Consider the following 17,291-nt stretch of genomic DNA (forward strand, 5'->3'; position numbering starts at 1 on the left):
AATATTATGGAAGTTTCTACAATCTACAAGTTTCTAAGTACTCTCAAAAACTCTAAAGCCAAAGACATTTATGGATGGGACTCTTTAAAAAAAAGAGGCTCTATTGCCACCTATTGCCCACCTTGTTAATCTTTCCATAAATCAATCAACATTCCCAAATGCCTGGAAATCTGCGGTTGTGACACCCATTTACAAGGCTGGTGGACCAACAGATGTGGCAAACTATAGCATTCTGCCAATAGCTTCAAAGATCACAGAAAAAGTGGTAACAGAGCAACTCTGAACACAGGACATGTCTCACTTCAACCAAAGCAATTTGGTTTCAGAAAGCTGCAAATTGTTATCTCATAGAGCAAATTAAGTCAAAGCTGGACAGGGGTGGCGTTTTTTGGGGGGAATTTACGCAGGGCATTTGACACTGAATTATAATGTCCTTCTGTCTAAGCTTTCACATTTTAATTTTTCTGAAAACACTATGAAATGGATGGAGTCCTATCTCACAACGAGAAGGCAATGCACACGGATTGGAACAAAGCTCTCTTCACCAGTCGACTGCTCCACAGGTGTGCCCCAGGGATCTGTCCTGGGCCCCTTGTGTTTTAGCTTATATGTTATGAAGTTCCTACTGTATGCCCTGATGTAATGACTCAAATGTATGCAGATAACACCATAATTTATGTGCATGCCAAGACAAGACAGCAGTTGGCACATACGTTAATGGCAGCAATGTCTAGTATCTCTGACTGGCTCACTCAGTCCTGTCTCACATTATCAAGACTGCATGTATGTATTTTTCAAACAGGAGGAAGGATGGTCATCAGCCTGAAATCTTTGTTAAGGGTGAAAAGCTCCAAATAGTCTCCGATTTTAAGTACCTTGGGATAATTATTGATTCACACCTAACCTTTGAAAAACAGGTGAGAAGAGTCATCTGTACAGACAAACTGAACCTTAGAAATTTTGAATTAATTAGGAATCAATTGTCAACAGATGCTGCCAAGTTGTAAATGCATTCTATGATTTTTCCACATCTGTCATGTTGTGTTACCACTTGGTCCCAAGCAGCAAAAAACATTCTTAGGCTCAAAATATTGGATAAAAAGTCTGCAAGGTATCACCACTGTCATATAATTACAAAGTATAACCTTTTGACCTTTGATAATTTTGTCTACCTTGCAAACTCCTGTTCAGTGTACAAAATTACCCATAATCCTGCTCCTCCCCTACGGACAGAGTTTGTTTCACTATGCCCAGATAACATTAGGCAGACAAGAGCATCTACCAGAGGCAACTGTGTAGTGCAGCACAGGTCCACTGGATTTGGCCGGTCAGCTTTCTCCATCAGAGCTACAAACCTTTGGAACACAATACCTAGCTCTATCAGACTGCTCTACCTTCACTAGTTTTAAATCACAATTGAAATCATGGGTGAAACAGAACCAATCATGTGACCATTAACCACTTAAATACATAGAGCATTTAATTCTATTTTTGTATGATATAACGTTTTTATTGTATAGTGCTTTCAGTTTTGTACACTCTTATGTTTGTTTACTATACCCTGTATGATTTTTAACATTTGATACTGTAATTTTTTGTAAATTTGCCTGCCCAGGGACTGCAGATGAAATTTAGCTATCTAGCTAACTCTGGGATAGTCAATGACTGTCCACTGTCCCGGTTAAATAAACAAATAATAATAATTAAAAAAAAGATAATAATAAAGCCTGCACTGACCCTTAGGGCTGGACTAAGGGCCCACAACAGGGTCCAGAATTTGCTCATTGACAAATGGTTGGCCCCTCAGCGCTGGCCCTGCACGGCCACACGCAGGCAGCCCTGAGTGTGGGCTGCCCACTGTTGGCCCTCAAGAATCCCAAATGTTGTATGGGCTGCCCTTACTGGACCCATCATGGGCCAGTTCATTTGACTGCCCCCTGTACCACAACCCCATACTCCCCAAATGATGATGCTGGACATCTAGACGCAAGCCGGGACAGTGCAGAGCTCCAACAACTGGTGAGGTGATCCAGGTTAAGCCGTGGCCTCAATTTCAGTTAGTTGATGGTTCTGATTTCAGCCAAGCAAAGTTTAAAAAGAAAAGGAAGAAACTCCTACATCTGAAACATCTTTGAATAAAACCTCCTTTTCTTTACTGTGTGCCTTGCAGACTAAAATGACATGCTGGACTGTCTCAGGACCGCCACACTCACATGACCCATCTGGATGTTTTCCTACAATCTGTACATATTTGTTCAGTCCTCCTCAGCCTCAGTCTTGTTCATTTAACCGTCTCTCCTGTCTCCCGACATGAAGACGTTTCTCTTTTTAACTGACTCTTGAACTGGATTTAATTTTTCCTCTCCTCCTGCCATGTCTTTTCTATCCCTCTCTAATGTTGCTCAGGTGTTCTGCTCTGCCAAGAAGCATTTTGAATTCTGTGTTTCCTCTCCCTACAGAAGACTTAGAGTCCAGTTTTTCGTTTCCCTCAACTCCAGCATGTCCTGGGACCCACAGCAGCTTCAGCTCACAGCCCAACTTCTCTGTTCTACAGAAACACTCCAAGATCCCATTCACAAGATCAGGATGAGCTTTTGATGACCCGCTCTTCAAAGCAACAAGGCAGCACCAAATTAAGGCAATTCAGTAGAAAAAAAACTGATGCCTCATCTGTGATTCTCTTGCCTTGCTGGATCTCAAGCTGTGCCACGTACTTTCCACATCCTGTCTGGATTCATAGATCCATCTGTGTATATCTTCAGTTGAGACTCCCATTTCTGACTGATTTAACCCTCAACATCAAGGTCTGAGGCACCGACACCTTTCTCTGGAAGGTCAGATCTACCTCAGGCTCTGGGAGCAGCCAAAAAGGAATTGTTGGCCAGCAGCATACATGATTTATAAGTTTCTTGAACCCACAAGAACTTCATGAAGCCACTTCACCCACTGAGCCACACAGTCTTACTGTCTGTACTTGTTTGTCACTCCCAACAAAAACCTTGTTCTCTTCCTTCTTCTCAGAAGAGCATTATTCACCCTTTCTGAATGTGTCTCTCTTCCCATGCACATGAATAAATGATAGACTGAAGACTACAGCCTTATTGACTTCTTTAATTCTTCGACAATCGACAGATCACAATAGCCATACCAATAATCCAATTGATGTTCATTTAACTGAAATGCATGGTGATGTAAAGTGTAAAACTGTAATTTTCAAGTAATATTCCCTACCTTTTCCCAGATCTCATTTTGTGAAAGATTTCAATTAGTATTTGCGTTTGATCATTAATTTAGATGACAAAATTGTGCATCACAATAATGTGATCAACATGTATCACAATATGATTCTACTTAAAAAATAAATACTATTGAACCATTGCCCAGCCTGATACTAAATGAGCTGTAACTGAGAGAAATAAAACTGACATGGGAATGATGAACCTGAATTTGAGCCAAAGAGCAGCAACAGTAATTCTCTCTCTCACATTAGCCAACATTAACACAAGATGTGTATGAGCAGTATTCAGATCTGGCTGCATCCCGAACCACATCACTGACTAGAAGGGTTTGGGTTTCCTCCTGAATGATGGACTATCATGATGTGTCTCTAGTTTATTGTTCTGTTACTGCTGAACAGTTCAGCTCAACCAGCAGCTCTGCAGCTTCACCTGCTGCTGCTCTCACCAACACACTTATGTCTTTTGACCTCTGAATGCTGGCGAAAACTTCTCCCACAAAGTCTGCAACTGAACAGTTTTTCTACTGTGTGGATTCTCATGTGTACAATAAATACTCCTCTGTAGGCGAAACATTTTTTACAAACTGAACAGCTGAAAGGTTTTTCCCCTGTATGAATTCTCATGTGTGAACTTAGTCCTCCATTCTGCCTGAATATTTTACCACAAACTGAACAACTAAATGGTTTCTCCCCTGTGTGGACTCCCATGTGTTTCTTCAAGTTTCCTTTATCGTTAAAACTTTTACTACAGACTGAACAACTAAATGGTTTCTCTCCTGTATGGACTCTCATGTGTCTCTTCAAGTGTCCTTTATGACCAAAACTTTTAGCACAGTCTGAGCAAGTAAATGGTTTCTCTCCTGTGTGGATATGTATGTGTCTCTTCAAGTGTGATTTATTACTAAATCCTTTACCACAATCTGAGCAACTAAAGAGTTTCTCCCCAGTATTCAATCTTTTATGACTTACAAGGACTTCATTGTTTTCCACTGAGTCTAAACCTGACTGAGGTTCTCTTGTCTCCTTCCAATCATCATCTCTGTCTTCAGTCTCAGGTTCAGAAGAGTCTGAAGTCTTGCCATCACTAGTTGGTTGTAAATGACTAGCTGGATCTAAGTTCCTGGCTGGTTCTGATACTCCACAGTCCTCTCCATCAGCTTCTGTTTTCATCTGTTCAGTTGAGCTGCTGGCTAGAGGCTCTGCCTCTCTGTTCTCCTCAGTTTGGCTTTGATGAAGCTGTGAGGACTGAGGTTTCTCTTCATCATCTTCACTCTTCACAGGGACAGGAGTGAACGGGAACTCGGTGATATCGGCCTCCTCCGGCCCTTGAAGCTGCTCTCCCTCCTGACTGGTCCAGAGTTCCTCCTGTTCCTCTTTAATGTGTGGGGGCTCTGGGTCCTCCTGGTCCAGACTGGGGCTCCAGTCCTGCTGCTCAGGGGGAACCTCTTCTTCACTGACCAGCAGCTGCTGGACGTCTGGAGGTAAGACTGAAATACACACACACACACATTAAGGAAGATCAATGATGCTAGCATTGCAGTTACAACAGAAATATGATAAAATGTGTATGAGTAATGTGAAAATAACATTTAAATGTCACCAACCTGCTCTGTGTAACCGCACTTCAGGATTTAAAACAGCGTCCAGTAGCTTTCGTTGTCGGTCGTTCTGCTCTTTTGAACGAGAAACTTCCTCCTCGTACTCTGCTATCGTTCTTTCAAACAGCCCAAATATCTCTTCAACAGCCGCAGTTAGTCGCTGCTTCACCGACGCTCTCAGCTTCTGGACTTTAGACATTATACAATAACGCTGCTTACTGAGTCAAAACACAACCTGGTCGATATCAAACGGTCTCTTTAGCTAGCTAGCGTTGTGTTGCTAAGCTCCGTCCCTGTCTGTCTGTTAGCAGCTAGCTAGCTATGCTAACTTAAAAAGCTTTGTAGGCTACCGGGAGAAGAGTCTGAGGTAAAACCTTAAGAAAGAAGAGCGAAGGGCGGAAAGTAATCCTCCGCTCACGAAAGGCAGCAAGCAGCAGCCGTGCTCTTGCTCCAACTACCTTCCAGATTTTCTTCTGTGGACTGTGCGTTGCTGCTTCTTCTTCGTCCTCCTCTTCTTGGCATTTGGCAAACGATCTTAAGGTGCATCACCGCCACCTACTGGACTAGATGCACCAGGACTTTGGATTTATTGGCGGTTGGCAAACAAACCGCCACACATCGATCTGGAGGGTGTATTCACAATATCTCTCATAATAATAATAAAGATACAAAGGATTGGGGAAAACCCTATATATACTCTTGAGGGGCAACTTAATGGAGTGGCTGGTTTCTTTACATCTTGTGCTGCCTGTAAAGTTTTTATATTATTATTTAATTTATTAGCCAGTAGACAGGTCACTGGAGTCCAGTGTAGTTCATGAGTGCCAGAGTTAAACCACATGACATTAGAAGATAAAGACTATGTTGATGTGCATGTGTAACATGTGCTTCATGTGAAGCCTTTGGGCTAAAAACAGCACCAAGTGCATCAATCTGCCCTCAGCAGAGCGACATGCTCCACTCCTGCTGCTCAGGAACCTCTTCTTTACTGACAAACAGTGCAATATCTAACGGAAAGGGCAAAAACAATAAAACCAGTTAATTCACATTCGTCTGTTTTTCTTGTGGTTATCAAACTGTTAATTATTAGCTTCTCTACAGTGTACCAACTCTATACAAAAAAACCTACCCCAGCTAATATTCCTCAGGATAAGTGTCATAGTCCATGGCTTCAGAACATTTTTCATGCTAAGGACCCCAGACAGACAGACAAATTAATTAATTATCTTATTCTGCTGATTAATAAATTAAATGGTAGCAAACTGATACCATCCGTGATTCTCTCGGGACCATCTAAGAACTCCTCCAGGACTTCCTGGAACCCACTTTGAAAAATACTATAAACGCTGGCCAACCAGATACTAGCAGGGTAGTGCTAACTCACTAGTAATGTTACCATCCCCTTTATTGAAACAATGAGGACAGCAAGTACGAGCAGCTCCTGACCGCAGCTAGGCCTGCTGTTCAGAAGTGAAACGACATTTGATCAGTCCCATTGAGCCTGGTTGTCTTGGCCCTCCTGGTGGACCAGCAGAGTTTCGATACAGTCTCATCCCACAGAAGTGTTTATTCACATCTGACCTCCATGCTCAGGTGGAGAAACTGGGGCAGATAGATGTGTTGCCATACTGGAGTAAGAAACTCACCACCAGATACCAGCAGGATACGGAAGCTGTCAAGCTTCTTCAAAAGAAGACAAAGTGGGTTTATGGTGATGGAGTGCTTTGGTTTAAGAAGTGTTCTGAAGTTTCTGATGGGGCTTCTGTAATGCAGTTCGAAAATGTGACGGGAGCCGCATATTTCTGCTTGTACCTTCTCCTCAGAACAACTCCCGGTAAGCTACTGTATGTCTGTGTAGACCGGAGGTGTGACTATAAGGACACCGGGAAAGCATTCAGTTCCTGAAGGGAGATAGCAGAGGCTATGGGGTGCAGTGTGGACACGTGACAAGCTCAACAAAGCCAAAAAACAAGTGGGAATCCACTGTTGGACTGCAAGGTCGCTGTATGGACTGGTGGCCACAATGCACAACATACAAAGTCCTTGCTAGCCATTATGACCCCCTTGGTTATATTGTCCCATTTACCATAAGAGCAAAGGTATTGGTGCAGCGCTTGTGAAGCAGGAAAAGGTGGGATACCCCACTGTTACCACAGAACTTGCTCAGCTCATGGCCCACATGGGAAAGAAATCTGGACCTCCAAAGCATCTGCTTGCCCAGATGCTACATCGGCTCAAAGCTAGGCTGCCCAAGCAGTGTCGGTGACATCCATGTGTTCTGCAGTGCCTCAGGGCAGGAATATGGTGCTGTCGCCTATCTGAGGACAGACAAATCTCTGGGTGACCATTCGCTGTGCACTGCTCTAACTGGCAAAGGTTCTCAGAACTGAGTTAACCCTCCCTATCCACAGTGACACCTTCTGGACAAACTCTACAATGGTACTTACCTGACCATTTTCAGATTCCTACTGCTTCAAAATATTTGTGGGAACCTGTGTGGCAGAGATACAGGACTGCGAACTAACTGCCATTGACTCTGTCAATCCAGAATTGGTGAGTCGTATCCAGTGGCAGCCTTGGAACCTGGTCTGTCAGCAAAACTGGCCCCTGAATTAAAGATGGTCCTTCACTAAAACCTCACAGTTATTATAAGTAGAGAGAACTTTTATAAACAAAAAACAACCAAAGAAGAAAACAACCCACTTAGTTTCTTGCTAAGTATTTATCATGGTGTAATTATGCAGGACAACCTAATCAATAGCCCGTTGGTGAAGAATTCTCTCTTAAAGTCAGACACCAGAGAACTAACACTTGAACCTGTGGTTATGATGTCATCAAAATAGAAAATAAAAATGAGCTGCTTCATAGAGAATGAATTTGGAAAGCCAGAGTACCCAGGAGGATTTTCAGGACATCCTGGAGGGCATAATGTGGAGTTTAATAAGTTCAAATGGATGTCCAAAGGAAATTTACTGCACCCCTTCAGCCAGGAAGGCAACAAGAAATCATCTGTCTTTAGATTTAGGAATGCACACCCAGTGAGGTGCTGACCGGTGGTTGATCCCAGTCAGTCTAACAACACAAATCCAACTGCACACTCACTTTCGTCCTTCATCAGGATACATGCAAGTGACAACATATCCTTAATTCATTTATGTGTGCTATATAGGGCCTTCTCTGACCTTGTGATCATTGCCATAAAAATAAATTCACAATTTGTGTTATATGTTATATCATAGCAAATTTTATTTATTTTGCAGTAATATACACGACCGAAAACAGTCCATTTTCGTATCATTTCTGTTAATCCACAATCATCAACAATTATTTCTCATAGCAGAGAAAGGAAAACAGGGAATTTGTTGATGTTAATTTGTTAATTAAGAAATATATTGTAGAATATTAGAAGTAAACTGCTGGCACTACTAGCAGCCTTTCTTAGACTGTTAGGTTGGGGTGCTGGTCCCAGGGTAGAGTCATAAACATGTGAAAAATGGTCCACAGCTACCAACAAAATGATCCACCACTTGTAGAATTTCAATATCTATTTATTTTGCACCATTTTGTTGGGAGTTGCGGACCATTTTTCACATATTGTAGAATATGTTGAATTAGTCATGACAGTAATTCCATATTAAAACAATCCTCCTTTATTGATCATAATTACTTGTACTTGCACGCTGCTAAGTAATAAATTTTTACAAGATTTTATTGCAATGAGCTTCATTCAGTTTATAATCCTATGTAACTAATCACAGTTTTGGTAAAATTCATGCAGTTGATTATTCATGACAGATTATTTTGTATTTGCAGCGAGAAAATGAACAAATGCTTTACTTCTGTGTATGAGCAGTATTCAGATGTGACTGCATCCCGAACCACAACATTGACTAGAAGGGTTTGGGATTCCTCCAGAGCTCCATTCTTCATACGTTGCTTGATCAATTCAGGCTAATACGATGCCAGCTATTTCAAATTATCTTGCTAATCCTCATCCGGCTAATTTTGTTTTTTGAAAGCAGCTGTTGGATTACTGATTAGTCAAACGTGGATGTAGTTATCTTGGATAACTGCACACTACCATTTTTAAATAAAGGGTAACATCAGTGGAGAGTTGAAACCATGATCAGCAATCATGATTGGCCGCACAGCACCACGGCTTAAAGAGAGAGCAGCTTTTATACTGAGCAAGAGTTAATAACTGAAAGAAAAACAAAACAAAAAGATATCTTCACCATGAAATGCCACAAACACTCGGCATGGATAACTGAGTTAGCTATCCATGTACGAGGAGCAGAGTCCTGAATGATGGACTATCATGATGTGTCTCTAGTTTATTGTTCTGTTACTGCTGAACAGTTCAGCTCAACCAGCAGCTCTGCAGCTTCACCTGCTGCTGCTCTCACCAGCACACTTATGCCTTCTAATGTTTGACCGACAGAAATAGCTTTTCCCACAAACACTGCAGCTGTACGGTTTCTCACCTGTGTGGAATCTCATGTGTTTTTTCAGACATCCCATTTCACTAAAACTTTTACCACAAACTGAGCAAATATATGGTTTCTCCCCAGTATGAATTCTCATGTGTCTTCGCATCGCTCCACTCTGACTAAAACTCTTGTTACAGAATGAACAGCTGAAAGGTTTTTCCCCTGTATGAATTCTCATGTGTGTAATGACTCCAACATGAAGGCTGAATCCTTTGCCACAAACTGAGCACAGAAAAGGCCTCTCCCCTGTGTGGCTTCTCATGTGTACCTGCAAGTTTCCATCCTGATGAAATCCTTTACCACAAACTGTGCAACTAAATGGTTTCTCTCCTGTGTGGAGCCTCATGTGTCTCTTCAGATGGTCTTTTCGACTAAAACTATTGCCACAAAGTAAGCAAATTAAGGGTGTCACCCCGCTATGAGATCCCATATCACTTTGAGGAATCTCATTGGTTTTCTGTGAGTCTAAACCTGACTGAGGTTCCCTAGTCTCCTTCCAATCCTCATCACTGTCTGCAGTCTCAGTTTCAGAGGAGTGTGAAGAGAGAAGCTTGCCATCACTAGTTGGTTGTAAATGACTAGCTGGATCTAAGTTCCTGGCTGGTTCTGATACTCCACAGTCCTCTCCATCAGCTTCTGTTTTCATCTGTTCAGTTGAGCTGCTGGCTAGAGGCTCTGCCTCTCTGTTCTCCTCAGTTTGGCTTTGATGAAGCTGTGAGGACTGAGGTTTCTCTTCATCATCTTCACTCTTCACAGGGACAGGAGTGAACGGGAACTCGGTGATATCGGCCTCCTCCGGCCCTTGAAGCTGCTCTCCCTCCTGACTGGTCCAGAGTTCCTCCTGTTCCTCTTTAATGTGTGGGGGCTCTGGGTCCTCCTGGTCCAGACTGGGACTCCACTCCTGCTGTTCAGGGGGAACCTCTTCTTTACAGACCAGCAGCTGCTGGACGTCTGGAGGCAAGGCTGAAATACACACATACACACAGAGTGAGCATAAATCAAATAATCTCATTCCAATAAAACCAATTTAAGAAGAAAGTTTCCACTGCATTGGTCAATAACTCCACCATTTTTTGACCGATTCCCTAGTTACTTTAAAACAAAGTAAAGGCAAGTCTAAGAAGCCTGCATACTAAATTTTGTGTCATTCTGACTTGTTCATAAGAGCACCCAAGGAATTATGGGAAATGGAGTCTTTGTTATAATATAGCAACAACTTCAAAGGGCTGTAATTTGCTCAAATGTCAACATATGATTATGTGTTTTGACAGGTCGTTTTATTATGATGTTTCTGACCACTCTTACATGTTTCAAGCTGATTGATTACTGTGGCATGATTTTACAATCATTTGAACTTTTTGTGCCAAAGTAATAAAATAAAATAATAATAATAATAGGAATTCCAGCAATTACAATAGGTATCCCTGCTTCGCAGTGGAAACCTACATATACAAACCTATCCAATAAAGGTCCCACAGCAGACTAGGTGACTTAAAACAGCATCATGTCAGCTAGAGTTAACAAGAATAACTCCAGAAGTACGGTGAGTTCCCCTTCACAATAAGAGCGTAAATGTGTCATTTTTGGGAAAGCATATACGTTTCCCTTTAGGAAAACCAACAAAGTTTACTACTTTCATTTACTACAGATTCGTCCTCTCATACTGTGTATTATTACTCAAAAAACGTTGCAACATATTTTCGTTGATAGGGTTTTATTTTGAAAGCTGTGACCGGAAGTCATCCCTTCTTATTGTGGATAGTTTGACGCTGCTCCTAGCTACGGTCCGGACTGACTAACCTGCTCTGTGCAGCTTCACTTCGGGTTTCAACACGACATCGAGCAGCTTCCTCTGGCGGCGGATCTCCTGCTCTGACCGGTGAACTTTGTCTTCGTACTCCGCCACGGTTTTCTCAAACAGCCCGAAAATCTCCTCCGCAGCCGCCGTTAGCCGCTCGGTGAGCAGCGCTCTCAGCTCCGGGATTTCAGCCGTTTCTTTTCCTTTTTCCACCAGCAGCAGAAAGTCTTCAGCAGCGGCGCTGATCCGCTCCTGTACAGACACCCTCAGCAGCTGCACGGCGCACATTTTACTCCTTTTCTGCGCACTTTAGCCTTCCGCCAAACAAAGACAGGCAGCAAGCGGGAAAGTAAATAGAGCCGCTGACTTCCGGATCAACGTGGTTCGTGTTTGTTGAGTGAAGCGGAAAGAGCAGAGCGCGCCTCCTGCCGGCCTGGAGGGGCACGAGAAGATTCAACTTTAGAGTCACACACTGAAATGAAAAATGACCTTTTCGCCTTTTTAGATTCAACAGATTCCAATACTCAAGGGGCCCCACAAAAAATATTTAGGCCTATATTTTAAAATAGAGATAATAATGTCAAAAGCGGCAGTTTTATAAATTAAATTATATTTAACATGAATAGTTATGAAATAGCGACTATTTAAAAGAGCCTACAATGTTAATTGTCAAGCGCACATATTGCTACAAAATATAGCAAGGCGATGTTACACTAAGCATGTAAATGCAGGTTCAAAGCAGTAGACCTACAACTTCCACAGACCAGAGACACATCAAAATAACCTCAATATTCCCTCAAAAGTGGCTCAACTTCCTCCTGCTAGAGGAAACATGACATGACAAAAAAGTCAATGCTCAAAATATCATCCATTAATATTTATTATACAATGGCCTGGGTGAATACTTGATTCTGATTGGCTGGAGGGGTGTTACTTAATTTCAGATACCACAGAAACTCTGAGGAAGGCCAAGGGGCTGAAATGCGTACGTACTATAGCTGCTGTGCAAATAAAAGACTGGCATGAATATATACACGAGTGCAGACATTTTTCTATATAGCTTAAGTTTCTTGAGTCGGCACCCGAAGAAGTTGAAGTTTGGAGTCGAGCACGCCTATTCTCTTTGTTCCATAATTTCAGATACCCACATGAGTTTGACATAGTAGTCCTTATCACTGGTCTAAATGAATGCACCATGTTGAGACTTGCTTACCACCTCAAAGCTGATCAGTGCCCTTGTCCAGCTGTTTTCGCGTGTAGGTATCGCTGAGGAGATCCTGACTGACCAGGGAACAAACTTCACTTCACATCTGATGGGTCGTCGGCACAAGGACTCGGGGATCACTGCCTTGAAGAAAACCCCTTACCACCCTGAGACGGATGGCATGGTTGAGAGATTTAATCAGACTCTGAAACGTATCCTCAGAAAGTTTGTGTCTGATATGGGAAAAGATTGGGACAAGTGGCAAGTCTTCTTCTTCTTCTTCTTCTTCTTCTTCTTCTTCTTCTTCTTCTTCTTCTTCTTCATCTTCTTCTTCTTCTTCTTCTTCTGCTGCTCCTCCTGCCATCCTCTTATAGCAAGCTCCTTGCTAAGTGGCAAAGCCCATTCACGGTGGTGAGGAAAGTGGGCCCGACCACCTATGAAGCTCTGCACCCAGAGAAGGGAAAAGAGCGGCAGATTTACCACATCAACCTGCTGAAGGGATGGAAGAAGAGAGGGGGTCCAGTCAAAAGCACAACCTCTTGGTCCGCCAGGTTGCAGAGGAGGATGACTCGGAAGGGGTTGTGGAGGCCTGGAAGGGGCCTGAGAAGGTCGACCTCTGCCACCTTGATGGCAACCAATCAGTGGAGCTACAGATGGTGTTTGATGTCTTTCCACAGCTGTTCCAGCAGAAGCCAGGGCTGACCAATGTCCTGAAACACACCATCAGAGTCAAGTCTGACCAGGGTCCAGTACGCCAGAGCTGCTATAGAGTGCCAGAGCGACTTGTCGGGGCCTTGAAGGAGGAGATTCGGACCATGCTGGAGCTGGGAGTCATCGAGCCCTCAGACAGTGAGTGGAGCAGCCCCATTGTCATCCTGCATTGATTTCCACAAACTGAATGCCATCTCCTTCTTTGATGCCTACCCCATGCCCCGCATTGATGACCTGCTGGACAGGATTGGACCACACTGGATCTCTGCAAAGGTTACTGGCAGGTCCCACTGGATGACCAATCAAAGGCCCTCACTGTCTTCCAGACACCCCTGGGCCTGTTCCAGGTCACTGTCATGCCCTTCGGCCTCCACGGCACACGTGCAACCTTCCAGCGGCTGATGGACTGGGGGCTCCAAGACTGGAGCGCCGCCTACCTTGATGAAGTGGTTATCTACAGCCAGACCTGGTCCAAACATCCAGAACATCTGCGCAGGGTCCTGGGAAAGATCCATGCCGCTGGCTTAACCCTCAACCTGCAGAAATGTGAGTGGGCAAGACGGTAAACAAAGCACCTGGGCTACCAGTTAGGACAGGGGGACGCCCATCCACAAGTGAACAAGGTAGAAGCCACCCTGAACAGACCAACAGACCCCACACAAAGAAAAGGTCCTTCCTTGGTGTGGTAGGATGGTATCGCAGATTTGTTCCCCAGTTTGCCACTCTTGCCGCACCTCTGACGAAGCTGGCGAGCAACCCAGTGAGGCGGACAGCCGAATGTGAAAGTGCTTTTCAGGCTCTTAAAGTCCACATGTGGTCTTCTCCTGTACTCCAGAGCCCAGACTGTAATCGACAGTTCCTTGTCCAGGTGGATGCCTCGGGGGTGGGTATTGGAGCTGTGCTGGCACAAGGAGAACCTGGGGAAGAGCGGCTTGTCCTTTACCTTAGTCGGAAACTCTTACCTCGGGAAACCAGGTACTCCACCATTGAGAAAGAGTGTCTCGTCATCAAGTGGGTCCTCGACAGCCTGAGGTACTGTCTCCTCGGCAGGGAGTTTGATCTTCATACAAACCACAGAGCGCTGACCTGGATCCAAACAATGAAGGATCGGAATGCCAGAGTAACACGGTGGTATCTTGAGCTTGAGCCTTTCAAGTTCTGCGTGCGCCATAAAGCAGGAGAGGACAACATGACTGCAGACTATCTCTCTTGGCTGCCTAACATCGTCACAGCAGGAGAGGAGGGTGGTAATGTGACAGAGAAGCCATCACTAGCCGCGGGCAGCACTTGGTAAATGCGCTCCTTACGCATACTGGCATACACATACTCACACACAAACACTGCCCTTTCTTCCCACTGTCATTGTAGTGAGTGCACGCACCACAATGCCTAGTTCTGGGTCTGCAAATACTTCACCATTTACCTCCCTGTAATGTATTTAAGACACAATTTATAATCATCAATAATTATGTGGATTTATTATTGTAAACAAAACAATTAGTTAACTTAATATTATGGACTAGCATGTGTTACTATATTGTTATAAACATTGTGGATCTTTGCAGATGTTTTTATACATATGTTAGGTTGATTAATTGTTAATGGGTATATGGTATCTCCCATCGAGTACAACGGGAGCTCATCCTCCACAGTTACGGCAGACTGGGGTTGGCTGTGCCCAGAACTGTAGCTGCCATTGCTTTTTTGGAGCCGTTTTCTAGTGCTTTGCTTTTGTAAATACTTTCTTTTGCCTTTATTAAATGGACGTCTATTTTTCTTTTTTATTATGGAGCACCAAATAAATACCATTGCACTGAAGTGCTGAGCGACTTCAGACATTTTTTGTCAAGCCCACACTCCATAAGACAAATCCTTACATTAGCCAATACATTGAATTTCCAGAAAAGGTGACACAGTGTTTCCAAAGCCAAATTAACTGAATGTTTGTGAGGTCGATATTATGAAATTTGTTTAAATAATATATTGTAGAATATGTTGAGTTAATCATGACAGTAATTCCATTTCCATATTAAAACAATATTCCTTTATTGATTGTAATTACTTGCAGGCTGCTAAATATATATATATATATATATATGTATATTACATATATATACACATATATATACGTATATATATATATATATATACACATATATATATATATATACACATATATATATATACGTATATATATATATATACATATATATATATATATATATATATATATACATATATATACATATATATATATATATATATATATACACACACACATATATATATATATATTTTTTTTTTTTACAATGTATTATTGCAACGAACTTCACTGTAGATTATAGTTTTTAATTCTATCTAACTAATCACACTGTTCTGGTCAAATTCATGTAGTTGATTATTCATGACAGATTTTGTACTTGCAGTGAGAAAATGAACAAACACTTTGTTTAGTAAAAGATGTGTATGAGCAGTATTCAGATCTGGCTGCATCCCGAACCACAACACTGACTAGAAGGGTTTGGGTTTCCTCCTGAATGATGGACTATCATGATGTGTCTCTAGTTTATTGTTCTGTTACTGCTGAACAGTTCAGCTCAACCAGCAGCTCTGCAGCTTCACCTGCTGCTGCTCTCACCACAACACTTATGGTTTCTGTTTGACTGACAGAAATAGCTTTTCCCACAAACACTGCAACTGTAGAGATTCTCTCCTGTATGGACTCTCATGTGTTTCTGCATATGACTCTTCTGAACAAATGTTTTACCACAAACTGAGCAAATAAATGGTTTCTCCCCAGTATGGATTCTCATGTGTCTTCGCATTGCTCCACTCTCATTAAAACTTTTGTTACAGAATGAACAGCTGAAAGGTTTTTCCCCTGTATGAATTCTCATGTGTGTAATGACTCCAACATGAAGGCTGAATCCTTTGCCACAAACTGAGCAAAGAAAAGGCCTCTCCCCTGTGTGGCTTCTCATGTGTACCTGCAAGTTTCCATCCTGATGAAATCCTTTACCACAAACTGTGCAACTAAATGGTTTCTCTCCTGTGTGGAGCCTCATGTGTCTCTTCAGATGGTCTTTTCGACTAAAACTATTGCCACATACTAAGCAAATTAAGGGTGTCACCCCAGTATGAGATGCCATATCACTTTGAGGAATCTCATTGTTATTCACTGAGTCTAAATCTGACTGAGGTTCTCTAGTCTCCTTCCATTCATCATCACTGTCTTCAGTCTCAGGTTCAGAAGAGTCTGAAGTCTTGCCATCACTAGTTGGTTGTAAATGACTAGCTGGATCTAAGTTCCTGGCTGGTTCTGATACTCCACAGTCCTCTCCATCAGCTTCTGTTTTCATCTGTTCAGTTGAGCTGCTGGCTAGAGGCTCTGCCTCTCTGTTCTCCTCAGTTTGGCTTTGATGAAGCTGTGAGGACTGAGGTTTCTCTTCATCATCTTCACTCTTCACAGGGACAGGAGTGAACGGGAACTCGGTGATATCGGCCTCCTCCGGCCCTTGAAGCTGCTCTCCCTCCTGACTGGTCCAGAGTTCCTCCTGTTCCTCTTTAATGTGTGGGGGCTCTGGGTCCTCCTGGTCCAGACTGGGGCTCCAGTCCTGCTGCTCAGGGGGAACCTCTTCTTCACTGACCAGCAGCTGCTGGACGTCTGGAGGGAAGGCTGAAATACACACATACACACATTAAGGAAAACAGAGGAATCTATAAAGACGGAAAAGTCAGATCAGAGCCATGTGTGTGAGTGTTAATTGAAAACAAACTCTAAATCCTGCAGCACAATTTCTATTGTATTGTTTTTGAAGCCTCAATTTCAAACGCATTGTACCTTTGTTATTTGGTTTACTGGCTAATGTTTTCACATAAAATTTTGACTGATAAATGTGTCAACTCTTAAACTTATTTTTGAGATGGGATCGGTCTTCAACCCCTGCTGTGAAGGTAAGCAAATAACGTTAACCTCACTAGAGCTTATTCTATTGGGTAACACTATTCAGAACCAACAAGGCAAGCAACAGTTTCAGTGTATCATCACTACAGAGTGAGCAGAAATCAAATAATCTCATTCCAATAAAACCAATGATTTAAGAAAATATTTAAAACATATATAATAAAGGTCCCACAGCAGACTAGGTGACTTAAAACAGCATCATGCCAGCTAGAGTTAACAAGAATAACTCCAGAAGTACGGTGAGTTCCCCTTCACAATAAGAGCGTAAATGTGTCATTTTTGGAAAAG

General features: G+C 42.7%; 1 protein-coding gene across 1 annotated transcript in view; it reads right to left on the reverse strand.

Moving 5' to 3' along the window:
* Nucleotides 1–3,149: 3,149 nt before the first annotated feature.
* Nucleotides 3,150–17,291, reverse strand: part of LOC139932498 (uncharacterized) — a 151,724-nt gene continuing 137,582 nt past the window's right edge. Inside the window, exons 4-6 of the mRNA XM_078290497.1 lie at nt 15,786–16,190; nt 9,276–9,689; nt 3,150–4,227 (exon numbers count right to left, since the gene is read on the reverse strand). Coding sequence (XP_078146623.1) covers nt 3,665–4,227; nt 9,276–9,689; nt 15,786–16,190 — 1,382 coding nt within the window. The 3' untranslated portion in view covers nt 3,150–3,664. The remainder of the gene's footprint in view (nt 4,228–9,275; nt 9,690–15,785; nt 16,191–17,291) is intronic.

This window comes from Centroberyx gerrardi, chromosome 19, assembly GCF_048128805.1.
Source record: "Centroberyx gerrardi isolate f3 chromosome 19, fCenGer3.hap1.cur.20231027, whole genome shotgun sequence".
Classification (NCBI taxonomy): domain Eukaryota; kingdom Metazoa; phylum Chordata; class Actinopteri; order Beryciformes; family Berycidae; genus Centroberyx; species Centroberyx gerrardi.